The sequence below is a fragment of the Heterodontus francisci genome, unplaced genomic scaffold (assembly GCF_036365525.1).
Source record: "Heterodontus francisci isolate sHetFra1 unplaced genomic scaffold, sHetFra1.hap1 HAP1_SCAFFOLD_732, whole genome shotgun sequence".
In the NCBI taxonomy this organism is placed as follows: Eukaryota; Metazoa; Chordata; class Chondrichthyes; order Heterodontiformes; family Heterodontidae; genus Heterodontus; species Heterodontus francisci.
The window spans coordinates 80,001-104,528 of record NW_027141250.1 but is presented as its reverse complement, the minus strand read 5'-3'; the positions used below and the strand labels follow the sequence as shown (position 1 = coordinate 104,528).

Sequence of the window (24,528 nt, the reverse complement as noted above, 5' to 3'; positions counted from 1 at the left end):
CTCTGTGTTACTGAGTATTGGTGTTTATAGGACAGTGAGACTCTGTGTTACTGAGTATTGGTGTTTACAGGACAGTGAGACTCTGTGTTACTGAGTATTGGTGTTTATAGGACAGTGAGACTCTGTTTCTGAGTATTGGTGTTTGCAGGACAGTGAGACTCTGTGTTACTGAGTATTGGTGTTTACAGGACAGTGAGACTCTGTGTTACTGAGTATTGGTGTTTACAGGACAGTGAGACTCTGTGTTACTGAGTATTGGTGTTTACTGGACAGTGAGATTCTGTGTTACTGAGTATTGGTGTTTATAGGACAGTGAGACTCTGTGTTACTGAGTATTGGGGTTTACAGGACAGTGAGATTCTGTGTTACTGAGTATTGGGGTTTATAGGACAGTGAGACTCTGTGTTACTGAGTATTGGGGTTTATAGGACAGTGAGACTCTGTGTTACTGAGTATTGGTGTTTACAGGACAGTGAGACTCTGTGTTACTGAGTATTGGGGTTTATAGGACAGTGAGACTCTGTGTTACTGAGTATTGGGGTTTATAGGACAGTGAGACTCTGTGTTGCTGAGTATTGGTGTTTACAGGACAGTGAGACTCTGTGTTACTGAGTATTGGGGTTTATAGGACAGTGAGACTCTGTGTTACTGAGTATTGGGGTTTATAGGACAGTGAGACTCTGTGTTACTGAGTATTGGTGTTTATCGGACAGTGAGACTCTGTGTTACTGAGTATTGGGGTTTATAGGACAGTGAGACTCTGTGTTACTGAGTATTGGTGTTTACAGGACAGTGAGACTCTGTGTTACTGAGTATTGGGGTTTATAGGACAGTGAGACTCTGTGTTGCTGAGTATTGGTGTTTACAGGACAGTGAGACTCTGTGTTACTGAGTATTGGGGTTTATAGGACAGTGAGACTCTGTGTTACTGAGTATTGGGGTTTATAGGACAGTGAGACTCTGTGTTACTGAGTATTGGTGTTTATCGGACAGTGAGACTCTGTGTTACTGAGTATTGGGGTTTATAGGACAGTGAGACTCTGTGTTACTGAGTATTGGTGTTTACTGTCTTCCTGTGTTTGATGTCATGGTGCTGAACTCATTTGTTTCAAGTTTCTTCTTCATTGCTGAGCTGTTTCTCTTGGGCTGATGGTTTCATGTTTCTATGTTGCAGGATGCACTGAAATCTCATGTCGTTGGTAAGTTTATTCGTTGTTTCCTGTTTCACTTTCTTGAGACGGCATCTGATAGAAACCTGTAAAATTCGAACAGGACTAGACAGACCCGATGCAGGGAGGATGTTCCCGATGGCTGAGGAGTCCAGAACCAGGGGTCACAGTTTCAGGATATGGGGTATGCCATTTAGAACCGGGATGAGGAGAAATTTCTTCACTCAGAGGGTGGTGAACCTGTGGAATTCTCTACCGCAGGAGGCAGTGGAGGCCAAGTCATTAAATATATTCAAGGAGATAGATATATTTCTTCATGCCAAATGGATATGGGGTGAAAGCGGGAATAGGGTACTGAATTAGACCATCAACCATGATCTTTTTTGAATGGTGGATAGGCCTATGTTTCTAGGTTTAACTTACCGTGTTTCCTCCGGACCGGGTCCCAAGAGGAAGCTGATGGAGAACTCGATATGTTCCAGAACACCGGGTCCAGTGTACAGAACACAAGGGCCCAGGGTATAATACACACAGGGACCCAGGGTACAGAACACAGGGGCCCAGGGTATAACACACACAGGGACCCAGGGTACAGAACACAGGGGCCCAGGGTATAACACACACAGGGACCCAGGGTATAACACACACAGGGACCCAGGGTACAGAACACAATGGCCCAGGGTATAACACACACAGGGACCCAGGGTACAGAACACAATGGCCCAGGGTATAACACACACAGGGACCCAGGGTACAGAACACAATGGCCCAGGGTATAACACACACAGGGACCCAGGGTACAGAACACAATGGCCCAGGGTATAACACACACAGGGACCCAGGGTACAGAACACAGGGGCCCAGGGTATAACACACACAGGGACCCAGGGTATAACACACACAGGGACCCAGGGAATAACACACACAGGGACCCGGGGTCCAGAACACAGGGGCCCAGGGTGTAACACACACAGGGACCCAGGGTGTAACACACACAGGGACCCAGGGAATAACACACACAGGGACCCAGGGTGTAACACACACAGGGACCCAGGGTACAGAACACAGGGGCCCAGGGTATAACACACACAGGGACCCAGGGTACAGAACACAATGGCCCAGGGTGTAACACACACAGGGACCCAGGGTGTAACACACACAGGGACCCAGGGAATAACACACACAGGGACCCAGGGTGTAACACACACAGGGACCCAGGGTACAGAACACAGGGGCCCAGGGTATAACACACACAGGGACCCAGGGTGTAACACACACAGGGACCCAGGGTACAGAACACAATGGCCCAGGGTATAACACACACAGGGACCCAGGGTACAGAACACAGGGGCCCAGGGTATAACACACACAGGGACCCAGGGTGTAACACACACAGGGACCCAGGGAATAACACACACAGGGACCCAGGGTGTAACACACACAGGGACCCAGGGTGTAACACACACAGGGCCCCAGGGTATAACAGACACAGGGCCCCAGGGAATAACACACACAGGGGCCCAAGGTGTAACACACACACGGACCCAGGGTATAACACACACAGGGACCCAGCGTACAGAACACAGGGACCCAGGGTACAGAACACAGGGGCCCAGGGTATAACACACACAGGGACCCAGGGTATAACACACACAGGGGCCGAGGGTGTAACACACACAGGGACCCAGGGTGTAACACACACAGGGACCTAGGGTACAGAACACAGGGGCCCAGGGTATAACGCACACAGGGACCCAGGGTGTAACACACACAGGGGCCCAGGGTATAACACACACAGGGACCTGGGGTACAGAACGCAGGGGCCCAGGGTGTAACACCCACAAGGGCCCAGGGTGTAACACACACAAGGGCCCAGGGTGTAACACACACAGGGACCCAGGGTACAGAACACAGGGGCCCAGGGTATAACACACACAGGGGCCCAGGGTATAACACACACAGGGACCCAGGGTATAACACACACAGGGACCCAGGGTACAGAACACAGGGGCCCAGGGTATAACACACACAGGGGCCCAGGGTATAACACACACAGGGACCCAGGGTACAGAACACAGGGGCCCAGGGTATAACACACACAGGGGCCCAGGGTATAACACACACAGGGGCCCAGGGTATAACACACACAGGGGCCCAGGGTGTAACACACACAGGGGCCCAGGGTATAACACACACAGGGGCCCAGGGTATAACACACACAGGGGCCCAGGGTATAACGCACACAGGGACCCAGGGTGTAACGCACACAGGGGCCCAGGGTATAACACACACAGGGACCCGGGGTACAGAACACAGGGGCCCAGGGTATAACACACACAAGGGCCCAGGGTGTAACACACACAGGGGCCCAGGGTATAACACACACTGGGGCCCAGGGTATAACACACACAGGGACCCAGGGTACAGAACACAGGGGCCCAGGGTGTAACACACACAGGGGCCCAGGGTATAACACACACAGGGGCCCATGGTATAACACACACAGGGACCCAGGGTACAGAACACAGGGGCACAGGGTATAACACACGCAGGGACCAGGGTGTAACACACACAGGGACCTAGGGTATAACACACACAGGGACCTGGGGTACAGAACGCAGGGGCCCAGGGTATAACACACACAAGGGCCCAGGGTGTAACACACACAGGGGCCCAGGGTGTAACACACACAGGGGCCCAGGGTATAACACACACAGGGGCCCAGGGTATAACACACACAGGGACCCAGGGTATAACACACACAGGGACCCAGGGTACAGAACACAGGGGCCCAGGGTATAACGCACACAGGGACCCAGGGTGTAACACACACAGGGGCCCAGGGTATAACACACACAGGGACCTGGGGTACAGAACGCAGGGGCCCAGGGTATAACACACACAAGGGCCCAGGGTGTAACACACACAGGGGCCCAGGGTGTAACACACACAGGGGCCCAGGGTATAACACACACAGGGGCCCAGGGTATAACACACACAGGGACCCAGGGTACAGAACACAGGGGCCCAGGGTATAACGCACACAGGGGCCCAGGGTATAACACACACAGGGACCCGGGGTACAGAACGCAGGGGCCCAGGGTATAACACACACTAGGGCCCAGGGTATAACACACACAGGGGCCCAGGGTATAACACACACAGGGACCCAGGGTACAGAACACAGGGGCCCAGGGTATAACACACACAAGGGCCCAGGGTATAACACACACAGGGGCCCAGGGTATAACACACACAGGGACCCAGGGTACAGAACACAGGGGCCCAGGGTATAACACACACAGGGGCCCAGGGTATAACACACACAGGGACCCGGGGTACAGAACGCAGGGGCCCAGGGTATAACACACACAAGGGCCCAGGGTGTAACACACACAGGGGCCCAGGGTATAACACACACAGGGACCCAGGGTACAGAACACAGGGGCCCAGGGTATAACACACACAAGGGCCCAGGGTATAACACACACAGGGGCCCAGGGTATAACACACACAGGGACCCAGGGTACAGAACACAGGGGCCCAGGGTATAACACACACAGGGACCCGGGGTACAGAACGCAGGGGCCCAGGGTATAACACACACAAGGGCCCAGGGTGTAACACACACAGGGGCCCAGGGTGTAACACACACAGGGACCCAGGGTACAGAACACAGGGGCCCAGGGTGTAACACACACAGGGGCCCAGGGTATAACACACACAAGGGCCCAGGGTGTAACACACACAGGAGCCCAGGGTATAACACACACAGAGGCCCAGGGTATAACACACACAGGGACCCAGGGTATAACGCACACAAGGGCCCAAGGTGTAACACACACATGGACCTAGGGTATAACACACACAGGGACCCAGGGTACAGAACACAGGGACCCAGGGTGTAACACACACAGGGACCCAGGGTATAACACACATGGGCCGAGGGTGTAACACACACAGGGACCCAGGGTACAGAACACAGGGGCACAGGGTATAACACACACAGGGACCCAGGGTGTAACACACACAGAGACCTAGGGTATAACACACACAGGGACCCAGGGTACAGAACACAGGGGCCCAGGGTGTAACACACACAGGGGCCCAGTGTATAACACACACAGGGGCCCAGGGTATAACACACACAGGGACCCAGGGTACAGAACACAGGGGCCCAGGGTGTAACACACACACGGGCCCAGGGTATAACACACAGAGGGACCCGGGGTACAGAACGCAGGGGCCCAGGGTATAACACACACAAGGGCCCAGGGTGTAACACACACAGGGGCCCAGGGTATAACACACACAGGGACCCGGGGTACAGAACGCAGGGGCCCAGGGTATAACACACACAAGGGCCCAGGGTACAGAACACAGGGGCCCAGGGTATAACACACACGGGGACCCAGGGTATAACACACACGGGGACCCAGGGTATAACACACACAGGGACCCAGGATATAACACACACGGGGGCCCAGGGTATAACACACACAGGGGCCCAGGGTATAACACACACAGGGACCCAGGATATAACACACACGGGGGCCCAGGGTATAACACACACAGGGACCCAGGATATAACACACACAGGGGCCCAGGGTACAGAACACAGGGGCCCAGGGTATAACACACACAGGGACCCAGGGTGTAACACACACGGGGACCCAGGGTATAACACACACAGGGACCCAGGGTGTAACACACACGGGGACCCAGGGTATAACACACACAGGGACCCAGGATATAACACACACGGGGACCCAGGGTATAACACACACGGGGACCCAGGGTATAACACACACAGGGACCCAGGATATAACACACACGGGGGCCCAGGGTATAACACACACAGGGACCCAGGATATAACACACACAGGGACCCAGGATATAACACACACGGGGGCCCAGGGTATAACACACACAGGGACCCAGGGTATAACACACACAGGGACCCAGGATATAACACACACGGGGGCCCAGGGTATAACACACACAGGGACCCAGGATATAACACACACAGGGACCCAGGATATAACACACACAGGGGCCCAGGGTACAGAACACAGGGGCCCAGGGTATAACACACACAGGGACCCAGGGTGTAACACACACGGGGACCCAGGGTATAACACACACAGGGACCCAGGGTGTAACACACACGGGGACCCAGGGTATAACACACACGGGGACCCAGGGTATAACACACACGGGGACCCAGGGTATAACGCACACAGGGGCCAAGGGTATAACACACACAGGGCCCCAGGGTGTAACACACACAGGGACCCAGGGTATAACACACACAGGGCCCCAGGGTGTAACACACACAGGGACCCAGGGTGTAACACACACGGGGACCCAGGGTATAACACACACAGGGGACCCAGGGTATAACGCACACAGGGGCCCAGGGTATAACACACACAGGGACCAGGAGCCCAGGGTATAACACACACAAGGGCCCAGGGTATTACACACACAGGGGCCCAGGGTATAACACACACAGGGACCCAGAGTATAACACACACAGGAGCCCAGGGTTTAACACACACAGGGACCCAGGGTATAACACACACAGGGACCCAGGGTATAACACACACAGGGACCCAGGGTATAACGCACACAGGGGTCCAGGGTATTACACACACAGGGACCCAGAGTATAACACACACAGGGGCCCAGGGTATAACGCACACAGGGGCCCAGGGTATTACACACACAGGGACCCAGAGTATAACACACACAGGAGCCCAGGGTATAACACACACAGGGCCCCAGGGTGTAACACACACAGGGACCCAGGGTGTAACACACACGGGGACCCAGGGTATAACACACACGGGGACCCAGGGTATAACACACACAGGGACCCAGGGTATAACACACACAGGGGCCAAGGGTATAACACACACAGGGGCCCTGGGTATAACGCACACAGGGACCCAGGGTATAACACACACAAGGGCCCAGGGAATAACGCACACAGGGACCCAGGGTATAACACACACAGGGGCTCAGGGTATAACACACACAGGGGCTCAGGGTATAACACACACAGGGACCCAGGGTATAACACACACAGGGACCCAGGGTATAACACACACAGGGGCCAAGGGTATAACACACACAGGGGCCCTGGGTATAACGCACACAGGGACCCAGGGTATAACACACACAAGGGCCCAGGGAATAACGCACACAGGGACCCAGGGTATAACACACACAGGGGCTCAGGGTATAACACACACAGGGGCTCAGGGTATAACACACACAGGGACCCAGGGTATTACACACACAGGGGCCCAGGGTATAACGCACACAGGGGTCCAGGGTATTACACACACAGGGACCCAGAGTATAACACACACAGGGGCCCAGGGTATAACACACACAGGGGCTCAGGGTATAACACACACAGGGACCCAGGGTATTACACACACAGGGACCCAGGGTATTACACACACAGGGACCCAGGGTATAACACACACAGGGGCCCAGGGTATAACGCACACAGGGGCCCAGGGTATAACACACACAGGGGCCCAGGGTATTACACACACAGGGACCCAGAGTATAACACACACAGGAGCCCAGGGTTTAACACACACAGGGACCCAGGGTATTACACACACAGGGGTCCAGGGTATAACACACACAGGGGCCCAGGGTATAACACACACAGGGACCCAGAGTATAACACACACAGGAGCCCAGGGTTTAACACACACAGGGACCCAGGGTATTACACACACAGGGGCCCAGGGTATAACACACACAGGGACCCAGAGTATAACACACACAGGAGCCCAGGGTTTAACACACACAGGGACCCAGGGTTTAACACACACAGGGACCCAGGGTATAACACACACAGGGACCCAGGGTATAACGCACACAGGGGTCCAGGGTATTACACACACAGGGACCCAGAGTATAACACACACAGGGGCCCAGGGTATAACGCACACAGGGGCCCAGGGTATTACACACACAGGGACCCAGAGTATAACACACACAGGAGCCCAGGGTTTAACACACACAGGGACCCAGGGTATAACACACACAGGGACCCAGAGTATAACACACACAGGAGCCCAGGGTTTAACACACACAGGGACCCAGGGTATTACACACACAGGGGCCCAGGGTATAACACACACAGGGACCCAGAGTATAACACACACAGGAGCCCAGGGTTTAACACACACAGGGACCCAGGGTTTAACACACACAGGGACCCAGGGTATAACACACACAGGGACCCAGAGTATAACACACACAGGAGCCCAGGGTTTAACACACACAGGGACCCAGGGTATTACACACACAGGGGCCCAGGGTATAACACACACAGGGACCCAGAGTATAACACACACAGGAGCCCAGGGTTTAACACACACAGGGACCCAGGGTTTAACACACACAGGGACCCAGAGTATAACACACACAGGAGCCCAGGGTTTAACACACACAGGGACCCAGGGTTTAACACACACAGGGACCCAGGGTATTACACACACAGAGACCCAGGGTATAACACACACAGGGACCCAGGGTTTAACACACACAGGGACCCAGGGTATAACACACACAGGGGCTCAGGGTATAACACACACAGGGGCCCAGGGTATTACACACACAGGGGCCCAGGGTATAACACACACAGGGACCCAGGGTTTAACACACACAGGGACCCAGGGTATTACACACACAGGGACCCAGGGTATAACACACACAGGGGCTCAGGGTATAACACACACAGGGACCCAGGGTATTACACACACAGGGGCCCAGGGTATAACACACACAGGGGCTCAGGGTATAACACACACAGGGACCCAGGGTATTACACACACAGGGACCCAGGGTATTACACACACAGGGACCCAGGGTATAACACACACAGGGGCTCAGGGTATAACACACACAGGGGCCCAGGGTATTACACACACAGGGGCCCAGGGTATTACACACACAGGGGCCCAGGGTATAACACACACAGGGACCAGGGTATAACACACACAGGGGCCCAGGGTATAACACACACAGGAGCCCAGGGTATAACACACACAGGAGCCCAGGGTATAACACACACAGGAGCCCAGGGTATAACACACACAGGAGCCCAGGGTATTACACACACAGGGGCCCAGGGTATTACACACACAGGGGCCCAGGGTATTACACACACAGGGGCCCTGGGTATTACACACACAGGTGCCCAGGGTATAACACACACAGGGACCCAGAGTATAACACACACAGGAGCCCAGGGTTTAACACACACAGGGACCAGGGTATAACACACACAGGGGCCCAGGGTATAACACACACAGGGGTCCAGGGTATAACACACACAGGGGCTCAGGGTATAACACACACAGGGACCAGGGTATAACACACACAGGGGCCCAGGGTATAACACACACAGGAGCCCAGGGTATAACACACACAGGAGCCCAGGGTATAACACACACAGGAGCCCAGGGTATTACACACACAGGGGCCCAGGGTATTACACACACAGGGGCCCAGGGTATTACACACACAGGAGCCCAGGGTTTAACACACACAGGGACCAGGGTATAACACACACAGGAGCCCAGGGTATAACACACACAGGAGCCCAGGGGATTACACACACAGGGGCCCAGGGTATTACACACACAGGGGCCCAGGGTATAACACACACAGGGACCCAGAGTATAACACACACGGGGACCCAGAGTATAACACACACAGGGACCCAGAGTATAACACACACAGGAGCCCAGGGTTTAACACACACAGGGACCCAGAGTATAACACACACAGGGACCAGGGTATAACACACACAGGGGCTCAGGGTATAACACACACAGGGACCAGAGTATAACACACACAGGGACCAGAGTATAACACACACAGGGACCCAGGGTTTAACACACACATGGACCCAGAGTATAACACACACAGGGACCAGGGTTTAACACACACAGGGGCCCAGGGTTTAACACACACAGGGACCCAGAGTATAACACACACAGGGACCCAGAGTATAACACACACAGGGACCAGGGTATAACACACACAGGGGCTCAGGGTATAACACACACAGGAGCCCAGGGTATAACACACACAGGGGCTCAGGGTATAACACACACAGGGACCCGGGGTACAGAACGCAGGGGCCCAGATTACGGAATGGGTGGGTGTGTACTACATGGGGAAGAAAAGGACAGTACACGCGGGTCGGGGCAGGCGTGCAGTTCACCGGGGTGGCTGTACGGCGGTACTTGAGGCGGGGTGGGTGTTTGACACCTCTCGTGGGAGCGTGACGCTGTGACCTCTGATTTTCCCTCTCCCCCCCCCCCCCCCAGGGTCCTGCAAGCAGTCACCCAGCCCGCCCTACTCGGCCTCACCGCAGGGACCAGCGACTCCGCAGCCCAAGTCGCCGGTGACGCCAAACCGGGAGAGGAAACTGTCGTCGTCGGACGACAGGAGGAAAGTGGTGAGCAGAGCGGCGGGTGCTCGGGTCACGGGCGGGCACGGGTACCAGGACCCAGAACTGTACCCAGCACTCCAGGTATGCACGCGACCTTATTCGAGATGAAGCTCCTTAAGACCCGCTAAGAGTAACGTGGCAGAAAGTCAGTGACAGGGTAACAGCCGGGCAAGGGTAGGGGTAGGGGACGGGGAGGGGGGGTTAGTGGGGGAGTGCAGGAGCAGGCTAGAGGGGCTGTATGCCCTCATCCTGCTCCGATTGCCGACGTCTACGGGCTACAACACAGGCTGGAGTGCATTACACAGGCTAACGCGGCCCGGGGTGCAAAACGAAGGCGAACACGACCCGGGGCGTATCAGCATGAGCTAGCGCAGCCGCTGTCTGTGGGTGTTCCGTTAACTTCACACCACTGTTTTGAGTCTGTCGGAACTGAATTGGGGGAGTGGTAATCGGCCTTTGAGTGAAGGGTCTCCCTATGGGAGAGGGGGTCCTTTCAGAGAGATCACCCTGTGAGTGAGGGGCCGCCCACTCTGCGGTGTGTGATTAACTCCGTCTTGCTTGTTTTCCAGAGGGCGCGGCCGTACAGAGATTCCAGCATCTACTGGGAGATCCAAGGCAGCGAGATAAACATACTGAAAAGGATTGGAGCAGGGTCTTTCGGGACTGTATACAAAGCAAAGTGGCATGGTAAATACAGGGGCAAGAACGCGGCAGGGAGAGGACAGGAGCACGCTAAGCACAGGGCAGCGTGGTTGCTTGCCTTTCAGAATGCTGACCTCTCTCCTCTCCTGGTTCTTGCAATGACTGATTCGACAGTGGGGAATTTAATATTAGCACCTCTTTCTCACCCAGGTTCGAGCTGTCTCTTTCCTCAGTTTAATGCCTGCTCCTTCTCCCCATCGCTGTCTGCCTGGTTTGTCTCTGTCTGTCCCTCTTCCCCTCCTTGCCTCTCTCCCAACCCTTTCTCTCTCTCTCTCTCCACGCTCTCTGTCTCCAGTATGTCTGTCTCTCTCACTCTCCCTCTCCCCCCCACCCCCTCCCCTGTCTCTTGCATGTCTCTCTCACCACTCTGTCTCCCTCTCTCTCCACTCTCTCTCTCTCCTGTGTGTCTGTCTCTATCTCTCTCTCTGTCTCTCCACTCTCTATCTCCTGTGTGTGTGCCTGTCTCTCCACTCTCTCTATCTCCAGTGTGTGTGTGTGTCTCTCTCTCTCTCCCCACTCTCTCTATCTCCAGTGTGTGTGTGTGTCTCTCTCTCTCCCCACTCTCTCTATCTCCAGTGTGTGTGTGTGTGTCTCTCTCTCTCTCCCCACTCTCTCTATCTCCTGTGTGTGTGTGTCTCTCTCTCTCCCCACTCTCTCTATCTCCAGTGTGTGTGTGTGTGTGTGTCTCTCTCTCCCCACTCTCTCTATCTCCAGTGTGTGTGTGTGTGTCTCTCTCTCTCTCCCCACTCTCTCTATCTCCTGTGTGTCTGTCTCTCTCTCTCCCCACTCTCTCTATCTCCAGTGTGTGTGTGTGTCTCTCTCTCTCCCCACTCTCTCTATCTCCAGTGTGTGTGTGTCTCTCTCTCTCTCCCCACTCTCTCTATCTCCAGTGTGTGTGTGTGTGTGTGTCTCTCTCTCCCCACTCTCTCTATCTCCAGTGTGTGTGTGTGTCTCTCTCTCTCTCCCCCCACACTCTCTATCTCCAGTGTGTGTGTGTGTCTCTCTCTCTCCCCACTCTCTCTATCTCCAGTGTGTGTGTGTGTCTCTCTCTCTCTCCCCACTCTCTCTATCTCCAGTGTGTGTGTGTGTGTCTCTCTCTCTCCCCCCACTCTCTCTATCTCCAGTGTGTGTGTGTGTGTGTCTCTCTCTCTCCCCACTCTCTCTATCTCCAGTGTGTGTGTGTGTCTCTCTCTCTCTCCCCACTCTCTCTATCTCCAGTGTGTGTGTGTGTCTCTCTCTCTCTCCCCACTCTCTCTATCTCCAGTGTGTGTGTGTGTCTCTCTCTCTCTCCCCACTCTCTCTATCTCCAGTGTGTGTGTGTGTCTCTCTCTCTCTCCCCCCACTCTCTCTATCTCCAGTGTGTGTGTGTCTCTCTCTCTCTCCCCACTCTCTCTATCTCCAGTGTGTGTGTGTGTCTCTCTCTCTCTCCCCACTCTCTCTATCTCCAGTGTGTGTGTGTGTCTCTCTCTCTCTCCCCACTCTCTCTATCTCCAGTGTGTGTGTGTGTGTCTCTCTCTCTCCCCACTCTCTCTATCTCCAGTGTGTGTGTGTGTCTCTCTCTCTCTCGCCCCACACTCTCTATCTCCAGTGTGTGTGTGTGTGTGTGTCTCTCTCTCCCCACTCTCTCTATCTCCAGTGTGTGTGTGTCTCTCTCTCTCTCTCCCCACTCTCTCTATCTCCAGTGTGTGTGTGTGTCTCTCTCTCTCTCCCCACTCTCTCTATCTCCAGTGTGTGTGTGTGTCTCTCTCTCTCTCCCCCCACTCTCTCTATCTCCAGTGTGTGTGTGTCTCTCTCTCTCTCCCCACTCTCTCTATCTCCAGTGTGTGTGTGTGTGTGTCTCTCTCTCCCCACTCTCTCTATCTCCAGTGTGTGTGTGTCTCTCTCTCTCTCTCCCCACTCTCTCTATCTCCAGTGTGTGTGTGTGTGTCTCTCTCTCTCTCCCCCCACACTCTCTATCTCCAGTGTGTGTGTGTGTCTCTCTCTCTCCCCACTCTCTCTATCTCCAGTGTGTGTGTGTGTCTCTCTCTCTCTCGCCCCACACTCTCCATCTCCAGTGTGTGTGTGTGTGTGTGTGTCTCTCTCTCCCCACTCTCTCTATCTCCAGTGTGTGTGTGTGTCTCTCTCTCTCTCCCCACTCTCTCTATCTCCAGTGTGTGTGTGTGTGTGTGTCTCTCTCTCTCCCCCCACTCTCTCTATCTCCAGTGTGTGTGTGTCTCTCTCTCTCTCCCCACTCTCTCTATCTCCAGTGTGTGTGTGTGTGTGTGTCTCTCTCTCTCTCCCCACTCTCTCTATCTCCTGTGTGTCTGTCTCTCTCTCTCCCCACTCTCTCTATCTCCAGTGTGTGTGTGTGTGTCTCTCTCTCCCCACTCTCTCTATCTCCAGTGTGTGTGTGTGTGTCTCTCTCTCCCCACTCTCTCTATCTCCAGTGTGTGTGTGTGTGTCTCTCTCTCTCTCCCCACTCTCTCTATCTCCAGTGTGTGTGTGTGTGTGTCTCTCTCTCTCCCCACTCTCTCTATCTCCTGTGTGTCTGTCTCTCTCTCTCTCCCCACTCTCTCTATCTCCAGTGTGTGTGTGTGTCTCTCTCTCTCCCCACTCTCTCTATCTCCAGTGTGTGTGTGTGTCTCTCTCTCCCCCCACTCTCTCTATCTCCAGTGTGTGTGTGTGTCTCTCTCTCTCCCCACTCTCTCTATCTCCAGTGTGTGTGTGTGTGTCTCTCTCTCTCGCCCCACACTCTCTATCTCCAGTGTGTGTGTGTGTGTCTCTCTCTCTCTCCCCCCACTCTCTCTATCTCCAGTGTGTGTGTGTCTCTCTCTCTCTCCCCACTCTCTCTATCTCCAGTGTGTGTGTGTGTCTCTCTCTCTCTCCCCACTCTCTCTATCTCCAGTGTGTGTGTGTGTGTCTCTCTCTCTCCCCACTCTCTCTATCTCCAGTGTGTGTGTGTGTCTCTCTCTCTCTCCCCACTCTCTCTATCTCCAGTGTGTGTGTGTGTCTCTCTCTCTCTCGCCCCACACTCTCTATCTCCAGTGTGTGTGTGTGTGTGTGTGTCTCTCTCTCCCCACTCTCTCTATCTCCAGTGTGTGTGTGTGTCTCTCTCTCTCTCCCCACTCTCTCTATCTCCAGTGTGTGTGTGTGTCTCTCTCTCTCTCCCCACTCTCTCTATCTCCAGTGTGTGTGTGTGTGTGTCTCTCTCTCCCCCCACTCTCTCTATCTCCAGTGTGTGTGTGTCTCTCTCTCTCTCCCCACTCTCTCTATCTCCAGTGTGTGTGTGTGTCTCTCTCTCTCTCCCCACTCTCTCTATCTCCAGTGTGTGTGTGTGTCTCTCTCTCTCTCCCCACTCTCTCTATCTCCAGTGTGTGTGTGTGTCTCTCTCTCTCTCCCCACTCTCTCTATCTCCAGTGTGTGTGTGTGTGTCTCTCTCTCTCCCCCCACACTCTCTATCTCCAGTGTGTGTGTGTGTCTCTCTCTCTCCCCACTCTCTCTATCTCCAGTGTGTGTGTCTCTCTCTCTCGCCCCACACTCTCTATCTCCAGTGTGTGTGTGTGTCTCTCTCTCTCTCTCGCCCCACACTCTCCATCTCCAGTGTGTGTGTGTGTGTGTGTCTCTCTCTCCCCACTCTATCTCCAGTGTGTGTGTGTGTCTCTCTCTCTCCCCACTCTCTCTATCTCCAGTGTGTGTGTGTGTGTCTCTCTCTCTCCCCCCACTCTCTCTATCTCCAGTGTGTGTGTGTCTCTCTCTCTCTCCCCACTCTCTCTATCTCCAGTGTGTGTGTGTCTCTCTCTCTCTCCCCACTCTCTCTATCTCCAGTGTGTGTGTGTGTCTCTCTCTCTCTCTCCCCACTCTCTCTATCTCCAGTGTGTGTGTGTCTCTCTCTCTCTCCCCACTCTCTCTATCTCCAGTGTGTGTGTGTGTCTCTCTCTCTCTCCCCACTCTCTCTATCTCCAGTGTGTGTGTGTGTCTCTCTCTCTCTCCCCACTCTCTCTATCTCCAGTGTGTGTGTGTGTCTCTCTCTCTCTCTCCCCACTCTCTCTATCTCCAGTGTGTGTGTGTCTCTCTCTCTCTCCCCACTCTCTCTATCTCCAGTGTGTGTGTGTGTCTCTCTCTCTCTCTCCCCACTCTCTCTATCTCCAGTGTGTGTGTGTCTCTCTCTCTCTCCCCACTCTCTCTATCTCCAGTGTGTGTGTGTGTCTCTCTCTCTCCCCACTCTCTCTATCTCCAGTGTGTGTGTGTGTGTCTCTCTCTCTCTCCCCCCACTCTCTCTATCTCCAGTGTGTGTGTGTGTGTCTCTCTCTCTCCCCACTCTCTCTATCTCCAGTGTGTGTGTGTGTGTCTCTCTCTCTCTCCCCCCACTCTCTCTATCTCCAGTGTGTGTGTGTCTCTCTCTCCCTCCCCACTCTCTCTATCTCCAGTGTGTGTGTGTGTGTCTCTCTCTCTCCCCACTCTCTCTATCTCCAGTGTGTGTGTCTCTCTCTCTCTCCCCACTCTCTCTATCTCCAGTGTGTGTGTGTGTGTCTCTCTCTCTCCCCCCACTCTCTCTATTTCCAGTGTGTGTGTGTCTCTCTCTCTCCCCCCACTCTCTCTCCTGTGTGTTTGTCTCTGTGTTCTGTGACTGTCTGCCTGTCTCTTGCAGTGAGTGTATAAGACTCACTTTATGATCACTTTCATATTCTGTACCCACCCCCCACTTCCTTGCTCCCACTTTCTCTCCCTTTCCTTCCCACTCCCCCTCTCCTCGCTCTTTCCCTCTCGTTCTCCTCTCGCCCCTCTCTCCCTGCCCGCCTTTACCTCCCCTCCTCCCTTCTCTCCCTCCCTATCTCCTCCAGGAGTAAATAATCCCCCGTTCCCTCTTCTGGCTGCATGTCCGTGTCCCCCCGTGACAGTCCCTCTGATATTTGTGAACTTCTCCCTATGTTACAGGTGATGTTGCTATTAAGATTCTGAAAGTGACCTATCCAACTCCTGAGCAGCTCCAGGCATTCAAGAATGAAGTGCTTGTTCTCAGGTAAATATTCTGTGTAGCTGTGTCGCTGTCGGTGAAACCGAAACCACTGCCCTCCCCGTGACGTGTTTCTACCACCAGCGGACAGATTCAGTAATGTCTCTCCGCGCTCGGCATGCTGCATTCATCGTCTTCGCCACCACAAAGAACGAGCTCCTTGACTCGTTTGGAAGGAGGCTCTCAACAAAATTCTGCCCCAGTCCCGGAGCGAAACCTTCCAACAGCAACACGGCGAAACGGTTGCTGGACACGTCGGCAGCGACACGGTGTTCACCAGCTTCCTTCAGAGTTCACCCTTCCTCATCGCCTCGCCCGTAATTGTGGGGTGGGGGATGTGGTGGCTTATTGTCGTGGCATGTGAACAGTGTCGGTGCTGTTGTTGAGAGAGTGTTTGTCCATGTTTTGTGTACAGGTCTGACTGCAGGATTGTTGTGTGCGTGTGTGCGCACAAGCGAGTGTCAGAGAGCGAGGAGCGGGCAGTGGTGAGAGGGAGAGGGAGAGGTGAGGAAAGGGACAGAAGCAGAGAGCGAGGGACACACACAGGGAAAGAGAGAAAGAATAAAGGAAGAGAGAGAGATGGACAGAGAGAGAGTTAGGGGGAAAGAGAGGACAAAAAGAGAGAAGGAGAGACAGACAAGACGAACAAAGAGAGAGGAGAGTGAGTCAGGGACAGAGAGGGAGAGAGACAGACGGACTGGAGGGGTGGGGGACAGGTGGAGAGGGAGAGAAAGTGAGACACGGACTGAGAGAAAGGGAGAGAGGGTCGGGGGGGAGAGAGAGAGACAGGGACTAAGAGACGGGGAGAGAATGAGGGATAGAGAGAGAAAGACGAGGAGAGAGTGTCAGGGACAGACACAAAGAGAGAGGCAGGGACTAAGAGACAGGGAGAGAGGATGAGGGGGAGAGAGAGACAGACAGACTGAGAGAGAGAGACGGATGGCGAGACAGGGAGAGAGCGTCAGGGACAGACAGAGAGAGAGAGAGAGACAGGGAAAGAGGATCGGGGGAGAGAGGGTCAGGACAGACAGGGAGAGGAGGGTCAGGGACAGACAGAGAGAGAGAGAGACAGGAAAAGAGGATCGAGGCAGATAGAGAGATGGAGAGAGGAGGGTCAGGGACAGACAGAGAGAGGAGGGTCAGGGACAGACAGAGAGAGAGAGAGACAGGGAAAGAGGATCGGGGCATATAGAGAGATAGAGAGAGAGGGTCAGGGACAGACAGAGAGAGGAGGGTCAGGGACAGAGAGAGAGAGAGAGACAGGGTAAGAGGATCGGGGCATATAGAGAGATAGGGAGAGAGGGTCAGGGACAGACAGAGAGGGAGAGAGGGTCAGGGACAGAGAGAGAGAGAGGCAGGGAAAGAGGATCAGGGCAGATAGGGAGAGAGGGTCAGGACAGACAGGGAGAGGAGGGTCAGGGACAGACAGAGAGAGAGACTGGGACTGAGTGGATCAGGGGCGGGGAGAGAGAGGGTCGGGAACGGGGAGGGAGAGAGGGTCAGGGACGGAGAGGGGGAGTCGGGGAGGGAGAGGGGGAGTCGGGGAGGGAGTGGGGGAGTCGGGGAGGGAGTGGGGGAGTCGGGGACGGGGAGGGGGAATCGGGGACGGGGAGGGAGAGTCGGGGACGGGGAGGGAGGGACGGGGAGGGAGAGTCGGGGACGGGGAGGGAGGGTCGGTCGGGGGCGTATAGGGAGAGTCGGTCGGGGGCGGATAAGGAGAGCGGGTCGGGGGCGGATAGGGAGAGCGGGTCGGGGGCGGATAGGGAGAGCGGGTCGGGGGCGGATAGGGAGAGCGGGTCGGGGGCGGATAGGGAGAGCGGGTCGGGGGCGGATAGGGAGAGCGGGTCGGGGGCGGATAGGGAGAGCGGGTCGGGGGCGGATAGGGAGAGCGGGTCGGGGGCGGATAGGGAGAGCGGGCCGGGGGCGGGGAGGGAGAGCGGGCCGGGGGCGGGGAGGGAGAGCGGGCCGGGGGCGGGGAGGGAGAGCGGGCCGGGGGCGGGGAGGGAGAGCGGGCCGGGGGCGGGGAGGGAGAGCGGGCCGGGGACGGGGAGGGAGAGCGGGCCGGGGACGGGGAGGGAGAGCGGGCCGGGGACGGGGAGGGAGAGCGGGCCGGGGACGGGGAGGGAGAGAGAGAGTGGGCTGAGAGGTAGAGAGGGTCAGGGAAGGGGAGAGAGAGAGTGGGCTCAGAGGGAGAGAGGGTCAGGGACAGGGGAGAGAGAGAGTGGGCTCAGAGGGAGAGAGGGTCAGGGACAGGGGAGAGAGAGAGTGGGCTCAGAGGGAGAGAGGGTCAGGGACAGAGAGCGAGAGACAGAGTGGGCTGAGAGGGTCAGGGAGGGAGAGGGAGAGAGAGAGTCGGCTGAGAGGGAGAGAGGGTCAGGGACAGAGAGGGAGAAAAGGTCAGGGAGGGAGAGGGAGAGAGAGAGTGGGCTGAGAGGGAGAGAGGGTGAGGGATGGAGAGCGAGAGACAGTGGGCTGAGAGGGTCAGGGAGGGAGAGGGAGAGAGAGAGTGGGCTGAGAGGGAGGAGGGTCAGGGAGGGAGAGGGAGAGTGGGCTGAGAGGGAGAGAGGGTCAGGGCGGGAGAGACAGAGTGGGCTGAGAGGGAGAGAGAGAGTGGGCTTAGAGGGTCAGGGAGGGAGAGGGAGAGAGAGAGTGGGCTGAGAGGGTCAGGGAGGGAGAGGGAGAGAGAGAGTGGGCTGAGAGGGTCAGGGAGGGAGAGGGAGAGAGAGAGTGGGCTGAGAGGGTCAGAGAGGGAGAGGGAGAGTGGGCTGAGAGGGAGAGAGAGAGTGGGCTGAGAGGGTCAGGGAGGGAGAGGGAGAGTGGGCTGAGAGGGTCAGGGAGGGAGAGGGAGAGAGAGAGTGGGCTGAGAGGGTCAGGGAGGGAGAGGGAGAGTGGGCTGAGAGGGTCAGGGAGGGAGAGGGAGAGAGAGAGTGGGCTGGGAGGGTCAGGGAGGGAGAGGGAGAGAGAGAGAGTGGGCTGAGAGGGTCAGAGAGGGAGAGAGAGAGTGGGCTGAGAGGGAGAGAGAGAGTGGGCTGAGAGGGTCAGGGAGGGAGAGAGAGAGTGGGCTGAGAGGGTCAGGGAGGGAGAGGGAGAGAGAGAGTGGGCTGAGAGGGAGAGAGAGAGTGGGCTGAGAGGGTCAGGGAGGGAGAGGGAGAGAGAGAGTGGGTTGAGAGGGAGAGAGAGAGTGGGCTGAGAGGGTCAGGGAGGGAGAGGGAGAGAGAGAGTGGGCTGAGAGGGAGAGAGAGAGTGGGCTGAGAGGGAGAGAGAGAGTGGGCTGAGAGGGTCAGGGAGGGAGAGGGAGAGAGAGAGTGGGTTGAGAGGGAGAGCGTTATGGAGATCATTGGGGCGTTATATCTTTGTGAAATGCCTTGGGCTGGAATCAGTGACTGGAAAGCTGAGAGAATGTGGCAGTAAGGTGTGGGAAGGCTTGGAGCAGAGGTTGGCTGTATGCTGTGGTTTGTGCCTTCTTGCTCCTGTCAGGATGAGCCAAGCTGTTTTCCTTTCCATTCCTTGCAGGAAAACGAGACACGTCAATATCCTGCTGTTCATGGGCTTCATGACAAAGCCGCAAATGGCCATCGTCACTCAGTGGTGTGAGAGCAGCAGCCTTTACCGTCACCTGCACGTCCTTGAGACCAAATTCGACACCTTCCAGCTCATTGACATCGCTCGGCAAACTGCACAGGGCATGGAGTGAGTAACCAATCAGCGCAGGGCGTGGAGTGAGTAACCAATCAGCGCAGGGCGTGGAGTGAGTAACCAATCAGCGCAGGGCGTGGAGTGAGTAACCAATCAGCGCAGGGCGTGGAGTGAGTAACCAATCAGCGCAGGGCGTGGAGTGAGTAACCAATCAGCGCAGGGCGTGGAGTGAGTAACCAATCAGCGCAGGGCGTGGAGTGAGTAACCAATCAGCGCAGGGCGTGGAGTGTGTAACCAATCAGCGCAGGGCATGGCATGACAGGGCATGGAGTGAGTAACCAATCAGCGCAGGGCGTGGAGTGAGTAACCAATCAGCACAGGGCGTGGAGTGAGTAACCAATCAGCGCAGGGCATGGAGTGAGTAACCAATCAGCGCAGGGCGTGGAGTGAGTAACCAATCAGCGCAGGGCATGGCATGACAGGGCATGGAGTGAGTAACCAATCAGCGCAGGGCATGGAGTGAGTAACCAATCAGCGCAGGGCGTGGAGTGAGTAACCAATCAGTGCAGGGCGTGGAGTGAGTAACCAATCAGTGCAGGGCGTGGAGTGAGTAACCAATCAGCGCAGGGCGTAGAGTGAGTAATCAATCAGCGCAGGGCATGGAGTGAGTAACCAGTCAGCACAGGGCGTGGAGTGAGTAACCAATCAGTGCAGGGCGTGGAGTGAGTAACCAATCAGTGCAGGGCGTGGAGTGAGTAACCAGTCAGCACAGGGCGTGGAGTGAGTAACCAATCAGTGCAGGGCGTGGAGTGAGTAACCAATCAGTGCAGGGCGTGGAGTGAGTAACCAATCAGTGCAGGGCGTGGAGTGAGTAACCAGTCAGTACAGGGCGTGGAGTGAGTAACCAATCAGCGCAGGGCATGGCATGACAGGGCATGGAGTGAGTAACCAATCAGCGCAGGGCATGGAGTGAGTAACCAATCAGCGCAGGGCATGGAGTGAGTAACCAGTCAGCACAGGGCGTGGAGTGAGTAACCAATCAGCACAGGGCGTGGAGTGAGTAACCAATCAGTGCAGGGCGACCAAAAGCTCGGTCAAAGAGGTCGGTTTTAAGGAGGAGAGAGAGGGGCGGAGAGGTTTAGGGAGGGAATTCCAGAGCTTAGGGCCCCAGGCAGCTGAAGGCACAGCCGCCAATGGTGGAGTGATGGTAATCGGGGGATGGTCAAGAGGCCGGAATTGGAGGAGCGCAGAGATCTTGGAGGGTTGTAGGGGCTGGAGGAGGTTACAGAGAGAGGGAGGGTTGTCGGGGCTGGTGGAGGTTACAGAGATAGGGAGGGTTGTAGGAGCTGGTGGAGGTTACAGAGATAGGGAGAGTTGTAGGGGCTGGAGGAGGTTACAGAGATAGAGAGGGTTGTAGGGACTGGAGGAGGTTACAGAGATAGGGTTGTAGGGACTGGAGGAGGTTACAGTGATAGGGAGGGTTGTAGGGGCTGGAGGAGGTTACAGAGATAGAGAGGGTTGTAGGGACTGGAGGAGGTTACAGAGATAGGGTTGTAGGGACTGGAGGAGGTTACAGTGATAGGGAGGGTTGTAGGGGCTGGAGCAGGTTACAGAGATAGGGAGGGTTTGTAGGGGCTGGAGGAGGTTACAGAGAGAGGGAGGGTTGTCGGGGCTGGTGGAGGTTACAGAGATAGGGAGGGTTGTAGGAGCTGGTGGAGGTTACAGAGATAGGGAGAGTTGTAGGGGCTGGAGGAGGTTACAGAGTTAGAGAGGGTTGTAGGGGCTGGAGGAGGTTACAGAGATAGGGAGGGGTGTAGGGGCTGGAGGAGGTTACAGAGATAGGGAGGGTTGTAGGGGCTGGAGCAGGTTACAGAGATAGGGAGGGTTTGTAGGGGCTGGAGGAGGTTACAGAGATAGGGAGGGTTGTAGGGGCTGGAGGAGGTTACAGAGAAAGGGAGGGTTGTAGGGGCTGGAGGAGGATACAGAGATGGGGAGGGTTGTAGGGGCTGGAGGAGGATACAGAGATAGGGAGGGTTGTAGGGGCTGGAGGAGGTTACAGAGATAGGGAGGGTTGTTGGGGCTGGAGGAGGTTACAGAGAAAGGGAGGGGTGTAGAGGCTGAAGGAGGTTACTGAGATAGGGAGGGTTGTAGGGGCTGGAGGAGGTTACAGAGATAGGGAGGGGTGTAGAGGCTGAAGGAGGTTACTGAGATAGGGAGGGGTGTAGAGGCTGGAGGAGGTTACTGAGATAGGGAGGGGTGTAGAGGCTGAAGGAGGTTACTGAGATAGGGAGGGGTGTAGAGGCTGGAGGAGGTTACTGAGATAGGGAGGGGTGTAGAGGCTGGAGGAGGTTACTGAGATAGGGAGGGTTGTAGGGGCTGGAGGAGGTTACAGAGATAGGGAGGGGTGTAGAGGCTGAAGGAGGTTACTGAGATAGGGAGGGGTGTAGAGGCTGGAGGAGGTTACTGAGATAGGGAGGGGTGTAGAGGCTGAAGGAGGTTACTGAGATAGGGAGGGGTGTAGAGGCTGGAGGAGGTTACTGAGATAGGGAGGGTTGTAGGGGCTGGAGGAGGTTACAGAGATAGGGAGGGGTGTAGAGGCTGAAGGAGGTTACTGAGATAGGGAGGGGTGTAGAGGCTGGAGGAGGTTACTGAGATAGGGAGGGTTGTAGGGGCTGGAGGAGGTTACAGAGATAGGGAGGGGTGTAGAGGCTGAAGGAGGTTACTGAGATAGGGAGGGGTGTAGAGGCTGGAGGAGGTTACTGAGATAGGGAGGGTTGTAGGGGCTGGAGGAGGTTACAGAGATAGGGAGGGGTGTAGGGGCTGGAGGAGGTTACAGAGATAGGGAGGGTTGTAGGGGCTGGAGCAGGTTACAGAGATAGGGAGGGTTTGTAGGGGCTGGAGGAGGTTACAGAGATAGGGAGGGTTGTAGGGGCTGGAGGAGGTTACAGAGAAAGGGAGGGTTGTAGGGGCTGGAGGAGGATACAGAGATGGGGAGGGTTGTAGGGGCTGGAGGAGGATACAGAGATAGGGAGGGTTGTAGGGGCTGGAGGAGGTTACAGAGATAGGGAGGGTTGTTGGGGCTGGAGGAGGTTACAGAGAAAGGGAGGGGTGTAGAGGCTGAAGGAGGTTACTGAGATAGGGAGGGTTGTAGGGGCTGGAGGAGGTTACAGAGATAGGGAGGGGTGTAGAGGCTGAAGGAGGTTACTGAGATAGGGAGGGGTGTAGAGGCTGGAGGAGGTTACTGAGATAGGGAGGGGTGTAGAGGCTGAAGGAGGTTACTGAGATAGGGAGGGGTGTAGAGGCTGGAGGAGGTTACTGAGATAGGGAGGGGTGTAGAGGCTGGAGGAGGTTACTGAGATAGGGAGGGTTGTAGGGGCTGGAGGAGGTTACAGAGATAGGGAGGGGTGTAGAGGCTGAAGGAGGTTACTGAGATAGGGAGGGGTGTAGAGGCTGGAGGAGGTTACTGAGATAGGGAGGGTTGTAGGGGCTGGAGGAGGTTACAGAGATAGGGAGGGGTGTAGAGGCTGAAGGAGGTTACTGAGATAGGGAGGGGTGTAGAGGCTGGAGGAGGTTACTGAGATAGGGAGGGTTGTAGGGGCTGGAGGAGGTTACTGAGATAGGGAGGGTTGTAGGGGCTGGAGGAGGTTACAGAGATAGGGAGGGGTGTAGAGGCTGAAGGAGGTTACTGAGATAGGGAGGGGTGTAGAGGCTGGAGGAGGTTACTGAGATAGGGAGGGTTGTAGGGGCTGGAGGAGGTTACAGAGATAGGGAGGGGTGTAGAGGCTGAAGGAGGTTACTGAGATAGGGAGGGGTGTAGAGGCTGGAGGAGGTTACTGAGATAGGGAGGGTTGTAGGGGCTGGAGGAGGTTACAGAGATAGGGAGGGGTGTAGAGGCTGAAGGAGGTTACTGAGATAGGGAGGGGTGTAGAGGCTGGAGGAGGTTACTGAGATAGGGAGGGTTGTAGGGGCTGGAGGAGGTTACTGAGATAGGGAGGGGTGTAGAGGCTGAAGGAGGTTACTGAGATAGGGAGGGGTGTAGAGGCTGGAGGAGGTTACTGAGATAGGGAGGGTTGTAGGGGCTGGAGGAGGTTACAGAGATAGGGAGGGGTGTAGAGGCTGAAGGAGGTTACTGAGATAGGGAGGGGTGTAGAGGCTGGAGGAGGTTACTGAGATAGGGAGGGTTGTAGGGGCTGGAGGAGGTTACAGAGATAGGGAGGGGTGTAGAGGCTGAAGGAGGTTACTGAGATAGGGAGGGGTGTAGAGGCTGGAGGAGGTTACTGAGATAGGGAGGGTTGTAGGGGCTGGAGGAGGTTACAGAGATAGGGAGGGGTGTAGAGGCTGGAGGAGGTTACTGAGATAGGGAGGGTTGTAGGGGCTGGAGGAGGTTACAGAGATAGGGAGTGGTATAGAGGCTGGAGGAGGTTACTGAGATAGGGAGGGGTGTAGAGGCTGGAGGAGGTTACAGAGATAGGGAGTGGTATAGAGGCTGGAGGCGGTTACAGAGATAGGGAAGGGACAAGGGGGCCAGAGGGATT

The 24,528-nt window shown here is 55.7% G+C and overlaps 1 protein-coding gene across 2 annotated transcripts in view; it reads left to right on the top strand.

Annotated features, from left to right (window-relative positions):
- The first annotated feature begins 1,158 nt into the window (after positions 1 to 1,158).
- Positions 1,159 to 24,528, top strand: part of LOC137362537 (RAF proto-oncogene serine/threonine-protein kinase-like) — a 33,219-nt gene continuing 9,849 nt past the window's right edge. The window contains exons 1-5 of one of the 2 annotated variants that reach the window (XM_068026925.1): positions 1,159 to 1,199; positions 10,538 to 10,668; positions 11,232 to 11,349; positions 16,279 to 16,363; positions 19,871 to 20,047. In XM_068026925.1, coding sequence (XP_067883026.1) covers positions 1,166 to 1,199; positions 10,538 to 10,668; positions 11,232 to 11,349; positions 16,279 to 16,363; positions 19,871 to 20,047 — 545 coding nt within the window. In that variant the 5' untranslated portion in view covers positions 1,159 to 1,165. Of the gene's footprint in view, positions 1,200 to 10,537; positions 10,744 to 11,231; positions 11,350 to 16,278; positions 16,364 to 19,870; positions 20,048 to 24,528 lie in introns of both variants that reach the window. The other variant, XM_068026924.1, reaches the window with a different exon arrangement.